General features: G+C 41.9%; 1 protein-coding gene across 1 annotated transcript in view; it reads left to right on the top strand.

The window, feature by feature from the left end:
* LOC122803787 (extracellular calcium-sensing receptor-like) overlaps window positions 1-23,807 on the top strand; it is a 204,346-nt gene that overhangs the window by 118,737 nt on the left and 61,802 nt on the right. The window contains exon 4 of the mRNA XM_044073475.1: window positions 7,317-7,440. Within this exon, the coding sequence (XP_043929410.1) occupies window positions 7,317-7,440 (124 nt within the window). The remainder of the gene's footprint in view (window positions 1-7,316; window positions 7,441-23,807) is intronic.

The raw sequence follows: 23,807 nt of genomic DNA, 5'->3' as shown, positions 1-23,807 counted from the left end.
TCAGGGTGTATAAACACCGTTCCACTATCAACATACACACATTGATTACACCGCCCACATGCCTTGGTAAAACAGGATTCAGTTTTTCTCTCATCCTTCTTTGAATAACATAAAAGTCTCTTCAAATTTAGTTTATTCCTATATAAGAAACTTGGTTCATTCCCTACCACCTGTCTAATCCCATCATCTGTGCATAGTATAGACCAATGCTTGTTGAATATATCCTTGAGGTTCCTATTATCACTAGTATATGGTAATGAAATTCTAACTGCATTCCTCATAGTTCGTCTATCCTCATCTAACACGGGTCTGGGTCCATAGTATGGTGCTGCTCTATTTAACCTAAGCTCCTGCATATCACTAAGTTGTCTATCAACCTCTTTATTGCTATAGCCCCTATCCGTTAATCTCTCTTTCAAATCATGTATGCCTATTTCAAAACCTGACTCAGTGGCATTAAGTCTAGAGACACGCATACCTTGTCCTCTGATAATGTTGTTAAATATATGACTAGGATGCATGCTATATCTTGATAGTATAGTATTGTGATGGCATGGTTTTCGATATACTCCTGTGTTCAACAGACCATTGTCCAATTTTTCAATAAACAGGTCTAAAAAGTCTAACCTATGAGTGGAATAACACATTGTGAACACCAAATAATTAGTCAAACCATTGATCATTCCATGAAATTCCTCTAACGAACTGACATCCCCTCTCCATAACATAAACACATCATCTACAAAGCGTTTATAGAATATTACAGATTGTATGAATTCATTAGTCCTAAATAACACTTCGTTCTCCCAATGGGCTAAAAACATATTGGCATAGCTGTTTGCACATGGCGTACACATGGCAACCCCAGCTTGCTGTTTATATATCAGCTCATTGAACATGAAGACGTTGTTCTCAAGTACGGTGTGTAATAAATGTACCAATAGTTCTATATGACTCGGTGTAAGTGTGCTATGCTCCAATAGATACTTCCTAATATATGTAATGCCCAACTCATTAGGTAGTATGGTAAACAGTGATTGAATGTCAAACGTGGCCAATATCAACTCATCACTGTTTATACCACTGGTCATACAGTCATATAGTTCAAGTAAAAACTGCTTCGAGTCCCTAAGTATAGTCGAGTTCCTATTCAACACAGGACGCAGATGTTTCTCTATATATACAGATATGTGTTCAGTGACCCAACCCTGTCCTGATACTACTGGTCTCATGGGTGGGTCACTGATACTTTTATGTATCTTTGGAAAGCCTTGTATCACAGGAACTAACGGGTTCGGAATTGTGAGATACTCAAACAAATCTTTATCAATGGTTCTACCATTGAACATATCAAGCAGATCATTCCCTACTTCCAAAATAATTCTTCTCACCATAGCTGGATTAATTCTTAGATAAAATTTATCACTCAATAATCTCATCATAGCTGTATGATAGCACATGGTGTCCATAACCACAACTTGTCCCCCCTTGTCTGCTGGTCTAATTGTAACTGCCTTATTCAACTGCAAATCACGTAAACTCGCTCTCTCTTTCCTACTAAGGTTATCCTTATTCCTAAAATTAGGCTTACCACTAAAATATTTATGTATTTCATCTTCAGTCAATTTTAGGTATGCCTCAACCAGTGGGTGGTGTATCGGTGTATAATTACTTAATCTTCTAAATGCTAGTGATGTCTCATTGCCATTATCAGTACCTATAGTATTATTCTGAAATATCAATTTAAGCATCAAATTCCGACAAAACATCTTTGTATCCAACACCGTGTCCACTAGGTTGCTACAACCACTAGGAATGAAACTCAATCCTTTTTCCAATAAATTGATCTCAGACTGCGTTAGTTCATGTCTAGATATGTTACAGACTAATGAATCGTCATTATGTGTATTATCATTCATCATGTCCATCACATTCATTGTCCTAATTTGTTCCTCCACATTTTCTTTATCGTATGTTGTGGATGGAATTCCTCTGAGGCTTTCCTTTTCTGCCTCCCTCTGCTTAGGGACCGCCCCCTTCTCATACCCTTGTCCTTCCTCACGGGTAACGGAAAAGGGATTTCTCCATGTCCTGATTCTGTCACATTCATACTTCTGCTATTTACTTTGGGTCTAACGACCCTATCATCCTGTATCAATGGTTTATTCCTAACCTCTACCTGGGGATATAAATTCATATGTGTAGGGCTATTTAGTGTAACATCCTCTGTTGTTATGTTTTTACTATTCACTGTGTCTCCGTCTGCATGTATAATGCTGATGACGTCATCTGTATCTATAGAACCACCCGCTAATCTATTCGGTACACTATTCAATGATTTGCTTAAAACATTGTTAATATTGTTACTCGATCCTCGTATATTATCATACGTTACAGGAATATCTGTTAAATTGGAACTGGATCTCATACCTCGCTCAGTGGTGTTACTTGTATCAGTAACATTAACAGTTCTACTATTATTTACATCATTACAAAATGCACTATTCCTATCTGCAGCATCATTTATGTCCCTTTCGCCATATCTAGGCCATACGAAGACGTGACCCATTGCAAAATCTTTATGGTCACGTCTTATTTTGTTCTGCTTCTGCTGGAGAAGTTTGCGTTCGAGCGCCGAGACGCCGTCCAGCAAGCTCTCAAACAGAGGCATAACTAAAACATCCGAGTAAGCTGAAAAAATGTCCGACCTTTGTTGTTTGATGCTTCTTGTTAGCTCATCCTCCTCCGGCAAGAAATAGTCCACTAGCAGTTGCATATACTGTCTGCTAACCTCCAAATTAATCATCTGCCATTTCTTCATTAACTCGGGATGCTGATCTCCCTGGTTCGGCATGTTGAAAACTCGAAGTCCCCTTGGCACTATTCGTTGTTCCAAACAATATTGGAAATGCATTCTTTGTGTCTGTAACCTTTTCAGGCGTCCGTAGTACTTATTATGTTTTGCATTGACCTGCTTGCTATTGCTTAAAAATGTTCACTTCATTTACATGTTTTATTCCTATAACCTTTATGGGCTCTTTGTACATAATTATTATTACAACAGTACTGTTAGCTTGTTGTTGGTTTGGTTGTACAGTGTCATATTTGGAATGGTATATATTTCACTGATGTGGATCATATTTCACTTTCTGATGAAGTCCAGTTATTAGATGGATGAAAGCACTAGTTACGGCTCCAGAGTGTATTTTTTCATTTATTGTTTTTTTTTTTATTTTTTATAGCAGTCTAACGAAGTTTTTTTATTTTATATATATATATATATATATATATATATATATATATATATATATATATATATATATAGAGGTGTGTGTGAGTGTGTGTGTGTGTGTGTGTGTGTGTGTGTGTGTGTGTGTGTGCGTGTGTGTGCGTGTGCGTGTGTGTGTCTGTTTGTGAATATATATATATATATATATATATATATATATATATAAAGAGAGAGAAAGAGAGAGATAGCTAGATATAGATAGATATGTCTGTACATATATGTATATGTATATATATATATATATATATATATATATATATATATATATATATATGTATATATATACATATATATATACATATATATATATATATATATATATATATATATATATATATATATATTTAGCTTCATCTTTCAGCGGTTCCCATTACGGGTCACCACAGTGGATCATCTTTTTCCATTTCTTCCTATTCGCTGCATCTGCGGATGATGCAGTGGTGCAGCGGTAGCGTTGTCACCTCACAACTAGAGGTTCTCCAGTTTGATTCTCGGCTGGGGTGCCTTCTGTTCAGAGTCTGCATGTCCTCCCTGTGTTCGTGTGGGGTTTCTCAGGCTGCTCTAGTTTCCTCCCACATTACAAAAACATGCATCTGGAGCCTTTCTCCCTGGTCCTCTGCTGAAAATTGGCTTTGATCCAAGTCGGGCTTTCCCAGTTAACAAATGTTAAATAAAAAAATAAAATCTTGCTCTGTCACACCAGCCACCTGCATGTCCTTTCTCACCACATCCATAAACATTATCTTAGGCCTTCCTCTTTTCCTCTTTCCTGGCAGCTCCATTCTTAGCATCCTTTTCCCAATATACCCAACATCCCTCCTCAGCACATGTCCAAACCAATGCAATCTTGCCTCTGGTTTTGTCTCCAAACCATCCAACCTGAGCTGACCCTCTAATATACTGAGTCCTAATCCTGTCCATTCTCATCACACCCAATGCAAATCGTAACATCTTTAACTCTGTCACCTCCATCTCTGACTCCTATCATTTTTGTTGATGCCACCATCTCCAACCCATATAACATAGCAGGTCTCACTACCCTCTTGTAGACCTTCCCTTTCACTCTTACTGGTACCTTTCTGTCAAAAATCACTTCTGATGCTCTTCTCCATCCAATCCACCCTGCCTGTACTCTCTTCTTTACCTCTCTTCCACAGTCACAATTACTCTGAATTGTTGATTCCAAGTATTTAAACTCATCCACCTTCACCAACTCTACTCCCTGCATCCTCGCCATTCATCTATCCTCCCTCTCATTCATACACATCTGTTTTAGTCCTGCTAGCCTTTATTCCTCTCCTCACTAGAGCATATTTCCACCTCTCCAGGGTCTACTCAACCTGTTCCCTGCTTTCACAAAATATCATAATGTCATCCATAAACATCATAGTCCATGGGGACCCCTGTCTGATCTCATCTGTCAACCTGTCCATCACCATTGCAAATACGAAAGGGCTCAGAGCTTATCTATGATGTAATTCCACCTCCACCTTGAACACATCTTTCACTCCTACTGGAGACCTCACCACTGTCACACTACTCTTGCACATATCCTGTATCACTCTTACATACTTCTCTGTCACTCCTGACTTTTTCATACAATGCAACAACTCCTCTCTAGGTGCACTGTCATATGCTTTCTCTAAATCCACAAAGACACAATGCAACTCCTTCTGATCTTCTCTATATTTCATCAACACCCTCAGAGCAAACATTGTAGCTGTAGTGCTCTTTCCAGGCAAGAACCATAATGCTGCTCACTAATCACCTCTCTTCTTAACCTAGCTTCCACTACTCTTTTCCATAACTTCATGCTGTGACTGATCGGTTTTATCCCTCTGTAGTTACTACTAAGAATTGATACCAACACACTTCTTCACTCCTCAGGCATCCTCTCACTTTCCAAGATTTAATTAAACAGTCTGGTTAAAAACTCTACTGCCATGTCTCCTAAACTCCTCCATGCTCCCACAGATATGTCATCTCGACCACCAGCCTTTTCATTCTTCATCCTCTTCATAACTGTCCTTATTTCCTCCTTGCTAATCCGTTGCCCTTCCTGTTTCACTATCCCCACATCATCCAGCCTTCTCTTTCTGTCTCATTCTCTTTATTCATCAGCCCCTCAAAGTACTCTTTCCATCTGCTCAACACACTCTCCTCACTTGTGAGTATTTTTCCCTCTTTATTCTTTATCACCCTTACCTGCTGCACATATTTCCCAGCTCATTGATTAAAAAAATCTTTCCATCTTTTCATTCATGTATAGCATTTTTTCAGCTCCATTTTAGGTCAGAGAGTTGAAACAGTCATTGGATATCCACCAGTTGTGTGGCTGATGCTGTGTTTTGGATGGGTCAGTTTTAAGGTTCCTATGATGGCTTCCTCCCTTTTTGGACATAGGTAATCATTTCCCCTTGGGGCTTTCTAAGATATTCAAGGGTCAAGTACTTTAAGTATCTTATTTTCTTTTGAAAGGTCACAATCACATAGCTACCTTAATTAAGGTGCTGCACAGTTGTTATGTTGCATTTGTAATATGTAATATTTGAGATATGACAGGTGGGTGGGTTTTTACATGACAAAAATATTTATTTATTTATTTTTTGTTAGCAGGCATAAACTCAGATGGAAAAAAAAGTGTGTAGTGGGTCTCAGTCAGAAAATGGATGTATATTTAAAGTGTTTTCTTGATGCACTTTATAACAAATAGAGGTCAAGTTTAACTGAACCGGTGTTAGGTGGGACTGCTATTTCTGTTGTTGCATTATGTGCAGTGTCAATTAAAGCAAATGTAATTAAACCAGAGTTCACTGGTACTGTTTTCTCAACAGTCTTTTTTCTAGGAGGCAGGTAAATGCAGTTTTCCAAGGTTTATTAGCTGTTTCTGGGAGCAAGCAGTGTTCATTGTTTCAGGGCACATCTTCCTATTAAAAAGGCTTACTAATCATTGCCCACATTCTTCTTTCAGTTAAGGAAATGATCTGGAGCAGACCTTATGTTGAGACCTTTGATTTGGTTGATCCATCAGAGATTTAGAGCATCATGGATGTATCATCTGCCTTGGTAGCAGTGATTAAGCTCCAACCCAGTAACTTTAATTGGGTGGTGAGAGTTATACATTCTATATCCATTATAATTGGGATGCATACTTCCTAAGCTCTATCACTACTCAAGTGCTTCCTAATTTCTAATTATTAGGGAACATATTGCTTGAGAGGGGGACATTCCTAGATTTGGTAAGATCAGCAATTCAGGAAGTTAAAGGCAGTGAAAAAGCACCTCACATGGGATGAAAGGCAGTTTGATACATGGTTAGTTATGATGACAAATATTCCAAGAGCCTCTTCCCACAGCAATGATGATTCAGGAGTTAGCAGAATAAAGGTTTGGTGGGCTTTTAACACAAGCAATTATGTATTGCTTCATGCAGATTTTTACAGTTTTGTTCTTATTTTGGGGGTACACACTGTTGTTAAATGCTTTTTTTTGGATGAATGGATGGTTCATAATAGTGCCTGAGTTCAGAAGGACAGCAATTGGGGAAAGCGGACTAGGTGGCAGAGTGGAGTAAAACCCTTTTTTGGATCCCAAGGTGGTAATGCCTAGTGTACCTTCTGGTAGGATCCTGTACATTCTCCTTTTAAAGCTGATATCCTTTCAGAACTGCTAAAATATATCCCAAATTAACAGTGCAGAGAATATTTACTGCAGGGGTTCCAGTCTGGCTTTCCCAACAAACTGCAGGCATCTGCTAAGGTTTCTTCTAATAGGAATTTGAGTTACACCAGAGGCAAACAGGATGTAGTTAGGGATGTGTTGTATTAGGTATCCAAAAGTAGTAATGTGGGTCTGTTTCATTCCCCAGTTTTTCTGACACTTTTAGAATATTTCCACTAGATTTCATTCCAAAATAAGACTGAAGATGAATTCCTTTTAGGCCATTATATTTCTTTCCCAGAATACTTTCAGAATTCTGAAATTCTAACTCAGAAATTAACCAAATACCATATTTTTTGTTACTCAGATTCCCCAATCTCAGTGCAGTCAGAATTGTCCAGCAGGGTACAGAAAGGCAACTCAACCAAGCCAACCAATTTGCTGCTTCATTTGTATCACTTGTTCCCAAGGAGAAATTTCTAATCAGAGTGGTAAGAGAACAGTATTTTCATTTTTGCAGAACATCAAAAATTTATATTGAAATTGTTCTCTGGATTACTATCAGAATTGCTTTGCTTTTTGTTGTTCCTTGTTCTGAATACAAACATATTTAATCAGTCTGGTGCACTCAGTTTTCCATGTTGTTCCTCTTTTCTTGTGGCTTGTTCTTTTAAAATAAGTCTGTAAGACTGACAATGTTACATAAATGCTGACATATATAGTATACGCAAAAAAGAATATATGACAAAGTTCCTTGAAACTATTTGGAAAGGTACACACCAGGATTCAACAAGCTCTACATGGCATGCAGGACTAATGCAGGAGCTACAGCAGACAATATGCCTACTGTGCAATCCAGGAATATGCTGTAGGGACGTGCACGAGCACTCCTGCACTAGTCTTGCACGGAGTCAGGTCCTGTATGCAAATTACTCCATTTGCAGGTGAAATACATGCAAATGAGGTGAATTTGTGATCCAGGAAGCTGGAAGCCGGCCATGCAGGACTAGTGTAATCTGCAGAAATGTACTTGTTAGTAACAGAGTACATTTCTGCAAACTACAAAACAGAGCCATGACAGCTCCAAATGAAGGGTGGATATTATGTAGAAAGCATGCCAATGGCCAAATATATGGCCATTGGAATGGAAAACAGTTGCAAAAGTAAAAAAATTAACTTTTATTTTTTTTAGCTGATCTCAGCTATTTAAGCGTAGGGCAGCAGCGCACAAACAGGATCAGGCGAAAAATAAAATACAAATTCTAAAATAAGCATTCTAACCAAAATCACTATTTTGCCATTTTACTCGATGACAGGCAGAAGGCAACATGGCCAGTGAATAGTGGTTACTAAGGGGGAGGCTCAGTGTGGAACATGTACTATGCATCAGCAGGCAATCCTATGCAAATGAGGGGAATGATACTGAATCCCAGATTTCCCCTGCATGCTAGTCATCACCCAACAGTGTAAGAGCAGAAATAGCTTGGTGCAAGCCTAGGAGTTAGCTGACATCATGGGGGGGGGGGGGTCAGGCATATTGTATGCAGATTGCAGCCCTGTGGCTCGGGTTTGCCCTTAGCTTAGCAAACCTAAGAAAGAGGGTGTGTCTAAGGTTGCCTAGCAGTCTTTATAGTGCCTAAGTGGGTGTGCGTGCCGCGCACCGGGTTTTAAAGGAAAAAAAAAAGTAAACCAGGAAATAGCAGCTATGTGCACATGTGAACACTGTGTTTGTGCGGCACACCCCCAGGCTTAAACAGGAAGGCAATGGGAAGAGAAAACAGCAGTTGGAAGGTAATCTAGGAGAACTAGCATAGCTGGCAGTTGAAATGTATCAGAATCAGCCAATTACACAGGCAGCAGACTAGCCCAGCCCAGAACACTACTATAAACTATGCAAACACCTTCCCCTCTGGTTTTCTCACATACTCTACACCAAACGTGTACACAAGTGGGGGAATTTTAACAAACAAAAACAACAAAATGATAGGGGCTGCAGCAACTATCAGACATTAACATGTGCAAGAGGCTGAGGGTGGTGAGGATGAGAATGCTGTCAACCAACCTACAGTGAGGAGACAGAGAAGGGTGTACAGACCCAGGGTAACCTACTAGGGACTACATGAGCTGGAGATAGTGGAGCACTATAGGGTGGACAGGGACCTGTGCACATGCCTGACACACAGAACTAACACAGGGGAACCCATGCCAGTGGATACCAAGGTATCTGTAGGCCTAGGAATACTAGCCACAGGTACCTGCTATAGGCCAACTGGTGATATAATGGGGATCTCACAGGCATCAGCATCAAGGGTATTCCACCAGTTCCTGGATGCCATGTCAACACATGTCGGTGAGCACGTATATTTCCACAACACCCATGACTTGTTGGCCAGCAATATGCATCTCTTCCACCAAATAGCAGAATACCCTGAGGTAGTGGGTGCTATAGACTGCACACACATATGCATCAAAGCACCACCCAGTGAGCAAAGTAGGGTCTACATCAACCGTAAGGGCTTTCCCTTCATCAACTGTCAGGTTGTGTGTGATGCCCAGGGCATTATAATGAATGTGTGTGCTGGCTGCCCTGGAAGCTATCACGTTTCCCACATCTGGCATCTGATGCAGCTATACTAGAGATTTGCCAATGTTGGCATCCCTTATGGTTACCTAGTGGGGGATGCTGGTTATGCACTGGAGCCGTGGCTGATGACACCCATCAGAAATGCACACACACCTGAACACGAAATCCATAATGAGGCACACGCACAGACCAGAATCATAACAGAGCATGTGTTTGGGATGCTCAAGTCATGGCTCCAGTGCCTGGACACATTGGTGAAGCCTTGCAGTACTCACCAGCTACATGTACCCAAATTGTCATCGTATGTGCCATTCTACACAATATGATCCTGCAGAAACAGCTGCAGCAGGAACAGCATGGGGCAGGGCCACACAGCCCCCCACCAATGCCAAGGCCTGCACAGGCACAGAGTGACTTGGAGGAGGAACAACCTGAGCCTGCACCTGTAGGCAGATGGAGGTGTTCCCAGTATGCCCTGGCCTTGGCAAAGAGGCAATGCATAGCACATACACTGACACATTAGGGACCCAGGGAATGACACCTCTGTCTGACTTGCACATGCCCTAAAAGGGATGCCAAACATGACACTACCTGTGCTCAACTATGTATAGGGAGTGTACTATGTGCATTCAACATAGGCAGCCCTCCAGCACCATCCTCAATACTGGCACACCCACAAGGTAAGTCACTCTCCTTACCAATTGCGAAATGAAGTAGTATGTGTTGTTACTTGTATCTATGGTATGGATGTGAGCATGCAAGGTCATTGGGTGACTGAATGGGATGCCAGCAGATAGTAGACACCTATAGTGGCAGCATGAGATCTATAACAAATACTGGTGCCACCATAGTAGCCAGTACTACACATGGTGACAAAACCCACTGCAGGAAATGTGCTGGGCCACATGTGTGTCCATATGACAGACATATGCCAGTCATGGAGGTTCACATACCCAACAACAGTCTCAGCCTTCAGGACAGGTGAAGACAAACACAAACAAAGGCTGTGCTAAGGCCTCTGAATGATGGGTATGGGTAACCTCCCCCCAGGCCTACACAGACAGACTACATCAGGTCAGGCAGTGGGATGTTAGATCTGATGGGTAAGAAATCAGAAAGTGGTATGTAGGTCAAACAAACCTAAGAGCTGTAGTACACTGATATGCCTCTAGTCAGCATGATAGGTTAGAATACAGAATGAAATAGAGTGCCTGTCATACCAGTACAGTCATAGCAAATGTGTACAAGTGTCAGGTGTGTCCTCCCCAATCCTATGTAGAAATGTAGAAACAGTCAGGTGTGCCTCCCAAATCCTGTGTAGAAATGTAGAAACAGTGAAGTGTGCCCCCCCAGTCCTGTGTAGAAATGTAGAAACAGTCAGGTGTGCCCCCCAAATCCTGTGTAGAAATGTAGAAACAGTCAGGTGTGCCCCCCAGTCCTATGTAGAAATGTAAAAACAGTCAGATGTGCCCCCCAATCCTAAGTAGAAATGTAGTAACAGTCAGGTGTGCCCCACACCCCCATTCCTAAGTAGAAATGTAGTAACATTCAGGTTTGCCCCTCCTCCAATCCAATGTAGACATGTAGCAACAGATGACCTGAGGTGGCCAAGGTAGCAGGATAGATTGTAGCATTTGTACAGTATGTAGGTATGAATGTGTTAGGTTGGTGTGTGTTTCATATTGTGTGAGAGTGGTCAGTATGTATGCATGTGGAGGTTTGACCTGGTGGCCTCACAACTGCAGTTCCAAAGACAATGCTTCCCAGTATAACACATACTAGCAGTAAGCCGTTGTAAATGTATGGTGGTAATATGTGTCACCATCTGAAAGATGGACATGGCATGACTGTTGGGCTAGATATAAAAGTACCCCAGACATACAGTATATAATGTATAACTGTGAAATGGATACACCCTTGGAATTGTACATACAGGTATGCACCACATTATCTGGGCTTGTAGTAGGGAATACCGATGTCATCTGGCCGAACACTTGCAGATCACAATGGTGACAGGACTGATGTATTGGGAAACAACTGATGTCCCTGCACAAGCCAGCATGCTGGAATGCCCCATGCATATCTGTGTGTCAGATGCAAGTAGTGTCCATAGCACACATGCACCCAGCTCACCCAAACACCACCCATAGGTACCTCTCTGGTCTTATCCCTGCTGTTGGGAATGGATACAATATGATCCCCACCTGTGTATGGCAATAGCGAAAGAATGCAGCATGCAGTGCAGGTGTTCCATGCAGGTGTGTCCCTAGCTGTAAGCAGTATCATGCCAGCATCCACACCACAAGTATTGGCATGAACACCTAGCACACCTATCCTGTCACCCCAGGGGAATATACTCTATGGCAGTCTGGGACAGTAGGACTGACAGAATGCAATGGCCTGCTACAGCTGGCCTGCATCACCACCAAATGTCCTACAGGCCTCTGCCAAAGCCCTGTGTCTCACCCGTACTGCCAATGTATGTCATGTCATGGACACCCAAATAACAACATAACACATTCCACATAAGCCATTTGCAAGGCCATGTGGACAAACCACAGTAGCATGTCCACCATGTCCCACTGCTTGAACTGTGGACCAATACCAAAATACAGCTGTGATGAAGTGATAACTATAGGGAAAGTATCAGGGAATGAATGCATAATGTATTGAAGAGGATAGAATAATAGAGGGGGGGTGGGAGCATGGCCAGCATGGAATGTGCAGGGTCTGACACACAGCTGTGTGCACATACTATCCCTGGCTGCAAACACAGAAATGGGTGGCTACAAACCTGCCCATACACCACAATAGGGGTAATGTTCTGACTTATGACCCCTGCCTCTGGATAACCTGTGTGAATCTGTACAGCTGTGAAGTATTGCCACAGCAAGATAAGGCCATACTTTCATGCCGATGGATGTACAAGTATGGGATCCTCTGCTTTCACTGTATCAAGGTGCTGAACTGGATACACAGACCCAGCAGCAAGTGTTTGCAGCTACCCCTCCAGAATGGCATAACTTTCCATAAATATGTAGGCATTTGACCACAATACTGGACACAGCTGCATTCACCCTGTGTTCCCCAGGACATCACTGTGAGCAAAAATGTCCACTTGACATTACTTGAGGATGTAAAACATCACTGTGTATAACAGTACACATGTCTGAATATCTCTGTTAACATGAGTACCATGTAGCAGAAGCAGCACAGACACAATCACCTGCAGTACACACTATCCCTTGCACAGTTTGACCTCATATTGACAAATGACCTACAGATATCCTGCAGAAACAGTCATTCAAATTGAAATACACCTTTGGGAAAAGAATAGCTCAGTAATCTGAGTAGTGCATCCTATAACTGTGTAATGCTATAGAGTCATAAGCTAGTTAGTAGGAGTTCTAATGCCCTACTTTGGCAAGGCTGCTGACATCATTCACTTTGAAATACATCTTTGGGAAAAGAGTAGCCCAGTGGTCCCTGTTGTGCATCCTATAACAGTGTAATGCTGAAGTGTGATATAGTACTTTGGTAGGGGTTCTATCCCCACACATGGCAAGTGTGGATGTTTGTGGGTGTGTGTGTGTGTGTGTGTGTGTGTGTGTGTGTGTGTGTGTGTGTGTGTGTGTGTGTGTGTGTGTGTGTGTGTGTGTGTGTCTTTGTCTGTGTAGGGTGCAATGCTTTTGAGGCCATTCACTGTCACTACAACCTCCATTGACCTTCTTTGGCAAGTCTGCTGATCTCATTCCCAGTGAAATATACCTTTGGTAAAGGAATAATCTAGTAATCTCCATGGTATGTCCTATAACTGCATAATGTTATAGTGTGATAAATTAATTAGGTAGGACTTCTAATCCCAGACATGGCAACTGTGTGTGTGTGTGTCTCTGTCTGTTTAGGAAGCAATGCTTTTTATGCTAGTCACACTGACTACAATTCACATACCATATTTTGGCATTCTGCTGATGTCATTCACTTTGAAATATACCTTTGGGAAAGGAGTAGCCCAGTAATCTCTGTGTCACATCCTATAACTGCGTAATGCTGTAGTGTGAAAAACTAATTAGGTAGGAGTTGTAATCACAGACATGGTAACTCTGTGTGTGTGTGCGTGTGTGTGTGTGTGTGTGTGTGTGTGTGTGTGTGTGTGTGTGTGTGTGTGTGTGTGCGTGTGTGTGTGTGCGTGTGTGTGTATCTGTCTATGTAGGGAGCAATGTTTTTAGGCTAGTCACACTCAATACAATTCAAATGCCCTACTTTGGCAAGACTGCTGATGTTATTCAGTTTGAAATACACCTTTGGGAAGGAGTAACCCAGGAATCTCTGTGGTGCATCCTTTAATAGCATAATGCTGTAGTGTGATATAGTACTTTGGTATGGGTTCTATCCCCAAAAATGCTAAGTTTGGATGTTTGTGTGTGTGTTTCTTTATCTGTGTAGGGTGCAATGCTTTTGAGGCCATTCACAGTCACTACAACCTCCGTTGACCTTTGGCAAGCCTACTGATGTCATTCTCAGTAAAATACACCTTTGGGAAAAAAGTAGCCCAGTAATCTCCATTGCATGTCCTATAACTGCATAATGATGTAGTGTGATAAACTAGTTAGGTAGGAGTTCTAATCCCAGACATGGCAACTGTGTGAGTGTCTCTGTGTAGGGAACACTGCTTTTTAGGTTAGTCACACTCACTACAATTCAAATGCCCTACTTTAGCAAGGCTGTTGATGTCATTCACTTTGAAATACACATTTGGGAAAGGAGACGCCCAGTAATCACTGTGGCATGTCCTATAACAGCGTAATGCTGTAGTGCGATATAGTACTTTGGTAGGGGATATATTCCCACACATGGCTAGTGTGGATGTTTGTTTCTTTTTTGTGTAGGGAACAATGTTTTTTAGGCTAGTCACACTCACTACAATTCAAATGTCCTCCTTTGGCTAGCCTGCTGGTATCATTCACTGTGAAATACACCTTTGGGAAAGGAGTAGCCTAATAATCTCCATGGTGCATCCTGTAATAGTGTAATGCTTTAGTGTGATATAGTACTTTGCTAGGGGTTCTATCCTTACACATGCCAGGTGTGGATGTTTGTGTGTGTATTTCTTTGTCTGTGTAGGGTACAATGATTTTGAGGCCATTCACAGTCACTACAACCTCCGTTGACCTTTGGCAAGCCTGCTGATGTCATTCTCAGTAAAATACACCTTTGGGAAAAAAGTAGCCCAGTAATCTCCATTGCATGTCCTATAACTGTGTAATGCTGTAGTGTGATAAACTAGTTAGGTAGGAGTTCTAATCCCAGACATGGCAACTGTGTGTGTGTGTGTGTGTGTGTGTGTGTGTGTGTGTGTGTGTGTGTGTGTGTGTGTGTGTGTGTGTCTCTTTTTGCGTAGGGAGCAATGCTTTTTTAGGCTAGTCACACTCACCACAATTTAAATGCCCTACTTTAGCAAGGCTACTGATGTCATTCACTTTGAAATACACGTTTGGGAAAGGAGTAGCCCAGTAATCACTGTGGTGCTTCCTATAACAGCATAATGCTGTAGTGCGATATAGTACTTTAGTAGTGGTTTTATTCCCGCACATGGCAAGTGTGGATGTTTGTTTCTTTTCTGTGTAGGGAACAATGTTTTTTAGGCTAGTCACACTCACTACAATTCAAATGTCCTACTTTGGCAAGCCTGCTGATTTCATTCACTGTGAAATACACCTTTGGGAAAGGAGTAGCCTAGTAATCTCCATGGTGCATCATGCAATAGTGTAATGCTTTAGTGTGATATAGTACTTTGGTAGGGGTTCTATCCCCACACATGCCAAGTGTGGATGTTTGTGTGTGTTTCTTTGTCTGTGTAGGGTACAATGATTTTGAGGCCATTCACAGTTACTACAATCTTTATTGACCTTCTTTGGCAAGCCTGCTGATGTCATTCCCAGTGAAATACACCTTTGGGGAAGGAGTACTCCAGTAATCTCTGTGGCACATCCTATAACTGTGTAATGCTGTAGTGTAATAAACTAGTTAGGTAGGAATTCTAATCCCAGACATGGTAAGTGTGTGTCTGTGTTTGTGTGTGTGTCTGTGTTTGTCATTCATATCCTGTGTGGATGATGCTGTGAGTGTATAACAATCGGACTCATTGTGGAGCGGATTTTGCATATTTCTTATATGTTAGCCCTATTATATGTCACAATGTCCAACTAACAAGGATAACAGATGTGAAATAGCTGAGAGGCTGGGGTGTCAATCCTGGTGAACATAGTTAGCAACCCTTGTATTACCCAGAGAACACCCTCAACCCATGTCTCATACACAAACACACTTGCCTAGATAACACCCGCTATGTTGGTAGTACCCTACATATTGCCCACATATAGTAACCATCATGTGATTGCAGTGGACTACATAGGGTATGGCACCCTGTCCATCAGTACAATAGGCATGTATATGCAGACAGTGCACCTTCACTATGTTCCCTACTGAACACCTGCAACACCTGTGGTGCTATCAAATGTGACCCACAAAGGACATACCATGCCTTAAACACATGCCCTGTATGGACAGATGCCACTGACACCAGGGAATACATGTACCATGCTAGCAGTGTAGGTGTAGGGTGAATCTGCTGTCCATTAGCAGTTCCCATCACTTGAGGCCAGGGCTGACACATCTGATGATAACAATCTGTGTACACAACATGGGCCAGACACCCCATGTTCAGTTTCACATATCACTGTACATGCATGTGGGATGTGTGCACATTCCAGACAACATCCATGTCATGAACTAAAGAACACATACATGGCAAGCATTGCACAGCATTGGTCACATACAATAGTTACCCAGGTGACTGGATGGTGAATACAATACCCACCTGTGTGGGCCAATCCAGACAGTACACCCCTGAGCCACACTGCAGACCATTGTCATGTTGCCTGCTGCCAATGTATACCCTTCACCTAGCCTTGTATTGCCTTCTGGCACAGTCAACCATTACACACCCATGAAGCAACGTGCACATGCATGTCAGTACTGGCACCCTGTATCTGTGTGTGTGGTGTATGATGCTTTCGACCACATTCACATTCACTACAACTCCCATTGGCATACTGAACCATGCTGTCTGATGACAGACACCTTTACATACCCTTTGCCCATATAACCTCTGGATAATCCATGTGGTGCATGTGACCTGCACATTACTGTATTGTGGCAAACTAACTAGTTAGGAAGTGTATTCCTGACCCTGCCAAGTGTGTCAATGCATGTGTGTCTCTGAGAGAATGTGGTGGTGTTGACGCTGACACCTGTTCATGTGGACAGGCACATGTGCTACACCTACCATATCGCTACCATATCACTGTTGCAGATGTCAGTCACCATCACATATATGTTCGGACAACTCCTCAACATGTAAGCTATGTAGCTCATGCAATAACTGCATAGACATGTGATAGCAAAACATAGTCAGTCAGGGGTTTGCAACCCTGTACTGGTAAGTGTGTGACACATACATGCTTAGATTTTACTATCCCACCCCCTCCCTGACTTTCTTTGTCTGTCTCTCTCACTCCCTCTCTGGTGGATGTGGAGAACTACATCTGCTTTGCTTAGACAGCAGCTTGTGTTCTGTAAGTGATGCTCACGATTAGCTGATGGCCTCTGCTAGCTGATTGCATGTGGAACAGCTGTGGTAACATTCCCATAGCCAATTGCATGGAAACACACTCCAATAAATAGGGACATTATGTTGGTGTTGGACATTTTCATTCACTGTGAGCAGGACCCAGATCTGGTGTTTGGCAAACAGCATCACAGATGGATTTGGGATTTACCTCTAACAACATACACTGTGGAAACAGGCCAACACACAGGAGGGGGATGTGCCTGACATGACTAAAGAATGTAAGTGTTGCTATTCTACATTTGGAGTAATGTTGGTTTACCAAAGTGTGTGTGGAAGTGGCTGGTCTACATGTTTTAATACCTGTCATGACAGTGCTATGTTTTTGAGGAAACATCCATCTGTAGAGTCATCAGCAGACTGGGCAGTGTGTGGAGCCTTTTGTTTCTTATGTTACTCACATAACACCTATCTGAGAACTGCAAAATCATAGTGTGAGGATTGCAGTCAGTACACAGTAACAGCCATGAGAGTTACTGACTTCATATCCATCATAGGACATATGGCACAACAAACCCTGGTATGACAGTAAATGTATGAAGTTATCACAGCAACATGACAATATTGGGGAAGTGTTTGTAGCTGCAGCCACAAGTCTGTCAACCTTTGTACATATGTCCTGATGTAAGAGGTGCATATGTCCTGTACACCATTATTTATTGACATCATACCTGATAACAAGCCAGTCATATATCAGGCTGCTAGACATGTTATGTATAGTAGGAGGTGTTTCTGAGGACATAGCTTGACCATTCTGTGGTTGTGTGCACAGTACTGGTGTCTGTGTACCTAGGGTGATTGCTGACAGTATGTGTATTGCACATACATACCTTGGGCTGTGCATAAACTGTGGTAGATGCCATTGTTGTCCATCCTGTTCTATCTGATGTGACATGCTGCCACAATGAATGGTACCCTATTGGCTGACATGTCTGTAGGGCCAGACACACACATGTCCCATACCACAGACAGCCATCGGACCACACAGTGCCATGACCCAGTGTATGTAGGGTCAGTGTGTGAGTGGCTCATATGAGGATGGTGTTTATCAGACAGTCCATATAGTGTCATATTAAGCATGTGCACCATATGTGGCTGTGTTTACATTGGATGTGGGTATGCAGTTTCACACAGGTGTCTGCTACTCTGTGCTGTGACATGCATGTAGAGCCCTCTATAATCACAGGTACATGTGTAGTCCCCCATACAAAATATAGTCCAGTGTTGTGGCAGTCAGCTTGTAGTTTGCACAGTGCTTTGTGACGTGCCTAGCAGCCTAGAGTAATTAACCAGTGTGATGATAAGTCCAGTTTTTTGCAAGACATACTGCTGCCAGGCCACCATAACTGTTGTGTATTTCTGACAATGCAGTAGGGATTCTGTACAGATGTATGTCACTAACTACTGGGTAGCATGTGGCCATGTGACCCCTGCACCACCAGGTATTATGTGTCAGGACAGACTGGCGTGTGTGCATGCATAAACCGTGTGGGCATATGTATTCCAGTATTTACGTTATATACCCATGTACATGGCTATTAACATCCACATTGGGAGGCATGGTCCACATGTCTCGCATGAAGGGGATATGTGTACACCTCTGGACTGACCACAGAGTGCCGAACTGTCCACATATATTGGTCATATCTCTGCTGTAGTCCACAGGATCATTACTGTGCTAGCAGTGGTACTGTACTATGATGTCCTTAGGATGTCTGTCAGTAGCCAATAGCACATGTGTAAAAAGCAGATGTGACCTCCCACACACAACATGTCTGATAAGACAACCCCTATTACACTAGAAACAGTCTACATATATTAGACAACAACACTTGTAAGTATTCATATAACAGCAACGACCAAAAAGAACACCAGTGAGTAACAGCTCAACTTTCAAAAATTTAATAAACAGAAATATCTCACTTCTCTTAGCGCCTTGGCCAACAGCCTTTACAGAGTAAGTAACAGAGTTACTCACTGGTGTTCTTTTTGGTCGTTGCAGTCTACATATATACCTGCAATACATACCTGACATCCCCTTGCACTAACAGGCTGGGACTATTAGGGCTGAGGTAGGACTCCACTCCATGTTCTGGACATATGGTGAATGTATATGTATATATATTTATCCATATATCTATATAAATATATACACATGTACATATCGACATACATAGATAAAAATACTTTATCAACCTGACAAAACACCCATCCTATCTAATCTTATTCACCCCTATGATAACCTTAAGTCCCTAAGATCATCACAAAAATCTCTTGTATACATCAACAAATCAAATAATAGAGCTGGAGACTCTCTGTTTTCTGTTTCTATTGGAAAAACCTGGAACCAACTTCCCTCTGAACTTACCACACTTCCCTCTACTACTCTGTTTAAAAATAAGCTTAAGCTCTTCCTGAAAACACACTGGATGTGCCCCTGTTCTAAACCGGACTAACCAACTTATCCATTATTACCTGAATCAATCAACCTTCTCATCTCTGAATCTACTTCTTCTTTCTAACTAATTTTGCCTCTATTCTCTAAATCTATTTCATATTACATACTACTATGCTTCCTCTCCTTCACAGTCCTAGCTAGTACTGGATTCTTTAAAGTGACTCATATTACTTCTAGATTTATTACCTAACTGTTTCTCCATTTCATTTTTCCTTATCTTCCTTTATTACCTACATCGACACTATTGCTTTCTTCTCCTCTCTCAACTAGTACTCTTTAATAACACTTAAATGTAGCTTCTTATTAACTATACTAAGTCTATTCAAATATGTGTAACCTTCGTTATGTACTTGTAAACTTGCAGCCTTCTCTGTTCAAGAAAATGTATATGTATTCTCAATATGTATTTTATGTAGATGTGAACTTTGTTTTAATTGTGTGGAGCTTTTCTCCCCGTGCCTCTACTGAAAATGGACATATATCCAGCTAGAGTAGCCCGGTCAACAAATGTAAAATAAAATAAAATAAAATAATAAATAAATAAATATATATATATATATATATATATATATATATATATATATATATATATATATACATATAAACACTTAAATATATACAGATGCACAGCAATATATGTCTACACATATACAGATATAGATGCATATGCACATATACTTATGGATATCTACATATATATTGACAGTAATAGGTATATCAGAATATATATGTATGCACATATGGCCACAGATACCTACGTATATATCTACATAAATATGCATATCTGTACACATACGATTTACATACATATACAGCTATACACACACACACACACACATACACACACACACATATATATATATATATATATATATACATACACGCACACACACACACACACACACACACACACATATATATATATATATATATATATATATATATATATATACACACACACACAAAGAGATCTACACATGGCCATATATATGATGCACTAAACAGATGTGTATACAGACAAATGTATATATGTGTATGTACATGTAGACATATATCAACATATGTTTATGTATATATCCATATTCCTGTCATGTGTAAACATCACGGTTGTGTATACCTTCCCAGATGTATCTCACCATATGTATCTGATATGTGTACATTATGATAAAACAATGTATGTGATGCAACAGTCATATTAATAACAAGTACTACACAATTGTGGAAGTAAAGGCAATTGTTCAATATGAATCAATATGTGTATTGACAGATATATTGGAAAAACAACAGCTGTCTTCACAGTGGTCCTGGTGTAGTGGTTAAGTGTTGTGACTGTAGTGTTCAGGGTCCTGGGTTCAAGACCTGAAAAGGCTGTTCATTTTGTTGCTGGGCAGGACAAGGGCTTTCAGATACAGAGTGGTTAAGGCAGTTTTGAGCAGCTTTAAGTGTGTGTGCATGGATTTGTGTGAAACTAAGCAGCGCTAAGCTATGGGTAAATGTATGGGTGCTTTTGCTTTGCTTACCAGTGTGCAAATCAGCTTAGCTGTTATATTGGAGCAATGTTGATACCTGCTAAGCATTGCTTAGCCCTGGTAACCAGTTCTCACCACCCAGTCCAATAACATAGCAGGGTAATGACATCTGTAATAAGTGCATGTAATGCCATGTAAAATAATGCACCTATATGCTGCCATTACAGTTGCAAGGGGTGTGAGTGTCATGTCTGGGGCACACAAGTAAATGAGGCCTGTACAGCACTGTTATCCATGTGACTGTGTTACATACAGGGGTAGTAGCCCAGGGTATGTGCTGTCACACTGGCATGTAGTGTATCATGGCATTACTACTGTTGACAGTGTTTTCCCAGCCAAGAGTAGAGTGCTAAATGTAGTACTGACAACAGGCATACCTGCAGGCATAGCTGTATTTTGAGGCCTCCCTGTTGTGTCCCCGATGTGTGAGCTGTGTCACAGTATATATCCCCTGCTGGATAATGATCTGACATTTTGAATGTAGCTGTAGACTACTGTCTGTACAGCACATGTTGATGAGGGCTTGCAGCATGTAGTTATGGCATACATATTGTTGTCAAACGTCTATCTGTCAACAAATTCATCCTACTGCATAGCTACTTGCCAAGCTGATGACTGTCAGTCCCTGTACAGATGTGCAAATGGCAGGTATCCAGCTAGGATATGTACAGGCAACATATGCTTGATTGACACTGACATGTCTACCCAGCTTTGCAAGAACTGGTACATATAGGAGACAACACCCTGTATGCACCACATGCCTTGGGTACCTCCACTACGTTACCACAGTCAACAGAACATGCTTGGGTACAGGTCTCCACCACAGACACTAACCATGTGTTGTAATACATGTTGCATACATGTCAACTTGATCACCTCAGTGGCCATGTGCAGAAGGCATCAAGAGGATTGGCTGATGCATGTTACTCTCACCCTGAGGGTCTACACAGTGGTGTCTGTCGATAGATTGCCTGCTGCCACATGGCAGGTGGCAGGGTACCACTGTACACACATCCCCTACACAACCCATCTCTCTATGGACAATAGCTAGGTACACAGCTATGACCACCTGCAGCGATACACCCCAGTACTGACACATGTGTGTATTACTGAGGATGGCAGTGTATGTGTGTTAGTACACCTGTACTTAGGAATTCCATGAGGGCCTTCACAACCACCTCAACACCCATTGCCATAGTTAGTCGTGGCTACTGTATGGGACATTACATGTTCCCTGTTATGCTCCTCTCCCTACTGGCTACATGTGCCCTGCAGTACCAGCACAACAGTGTTGTACAAATGGGTTGATAGGCATGGGATACCCACTGAGTTCTGGCAAGTATGTGTTTATGTGCATGTCTATATATGTGTAGGGTAAAGCATTCTGAGGCTACATACACCTATTACAATACCCATTGCCACACAGTTGTACAGATAGTGTTGTTGCTGCCCATAGGTGAGGCATGAGAATGCAACACCCTACTATGCCTGTGGCATGTGCATTAGATGCATAACCCTGTAGTACCATTGTTTGGATATACAATGGGTTGTACAGGTAACGTGTGATGGTGGGTATGTCAGAGTGTCATCATGGGTTTCAGGGAGTACAATATCCACTGGGGTATGTGGGTGCTGTGTACACTGTCATTACACCAAGGTACACCCGGTATATGATGTTCATCATGTTTCACTGTTGCAGTCCTTAGAAAATGGGTTATCCAACTCCCGGTAGCCCACAGTCGGCCAGAATACCAAAGTCCTTGGTATATGATGTCGGCTGCCTTCGGCCATAGACCCGATGTCAAGATGTCAGGCATAAAGGAAGGCAGCCAATGCCATTTCCTCAGTCTTTTTGTGCTGCAGAGCCCGAAGCAGAACAATTTGCATGAGTGCCAGTCGGCCTATTACCTTCTTTTGTATTCTGACTACTTCAGTTGAAGACATCCTCAGCTAAGTACCCCATTGGACCCTCTTTTCTTGCTTTAACAAATGTCAGAGAAAGTTAATAACTGTCTTTCCTGTGGAAAACAGATTCCACACTGTGATTTTCATTCTTACTGTATCACCTGTTTAGGTCTTGAGCACAACGCACCTAACTGTGATCTCTGTGCTTCTTTCAATCTGCGTACCATACTCTGTAGAACTAAAATTTTGTACAAGCATTTCAGAGTTTGGCCTAAGTTTGTTGGTATGGCATCTTCTCGTGTCCCAACTTTCAATGTTCCTAAGAAGCGCAAGGATAAAGACTGCGACAGACCTAGGGTCAGGGTGGCCGAAGAGGTTCCTGTTAAGTTGGACGTCGGCCCAGCGGTATTCAGTGAGGCACTTTCGCAGCCCCTGCAGTCCGTGGATGTTCTCCCGCAGGCCTCTGCTGAGACTCTTTCAGAGTCCTCCATGCCGTAGGCTTCCACTTCATCTTCTGACCCTCTGCCAGTCGCCGCCTCCGATGGGTTCAGAGCTGCTAAGCAGGACTAGCTTCTGAGGCCTCTTTTCTTTGGCCTGAGACCAGACCCAGACCGACGACCTTGGTTCAGACTTCTGCTGTGGCTAGGCCTACCGAGTCCCTTCGGCTTTCTAGCAGACCTTCCAGCTGCAAA

The sequence above is a fragment of the Protopterus annectens genome, chromosome 6.part0 (assembly GCF_019279795.1).
Source record: "Protopterus annectens isolate FY-2018-M chromosome 6.part0, PAN1.0, whole genome shotgun sequence".
NCBI classification, from domain to species: Eukaryota; Metazoa; Chordata; order Ceratodontiformes; family Protopteridae; genus Protopterus; species Protopterus annectens.
This window is presented reverse-complemented; position numbering and strand designations above follow the sequence as displayed.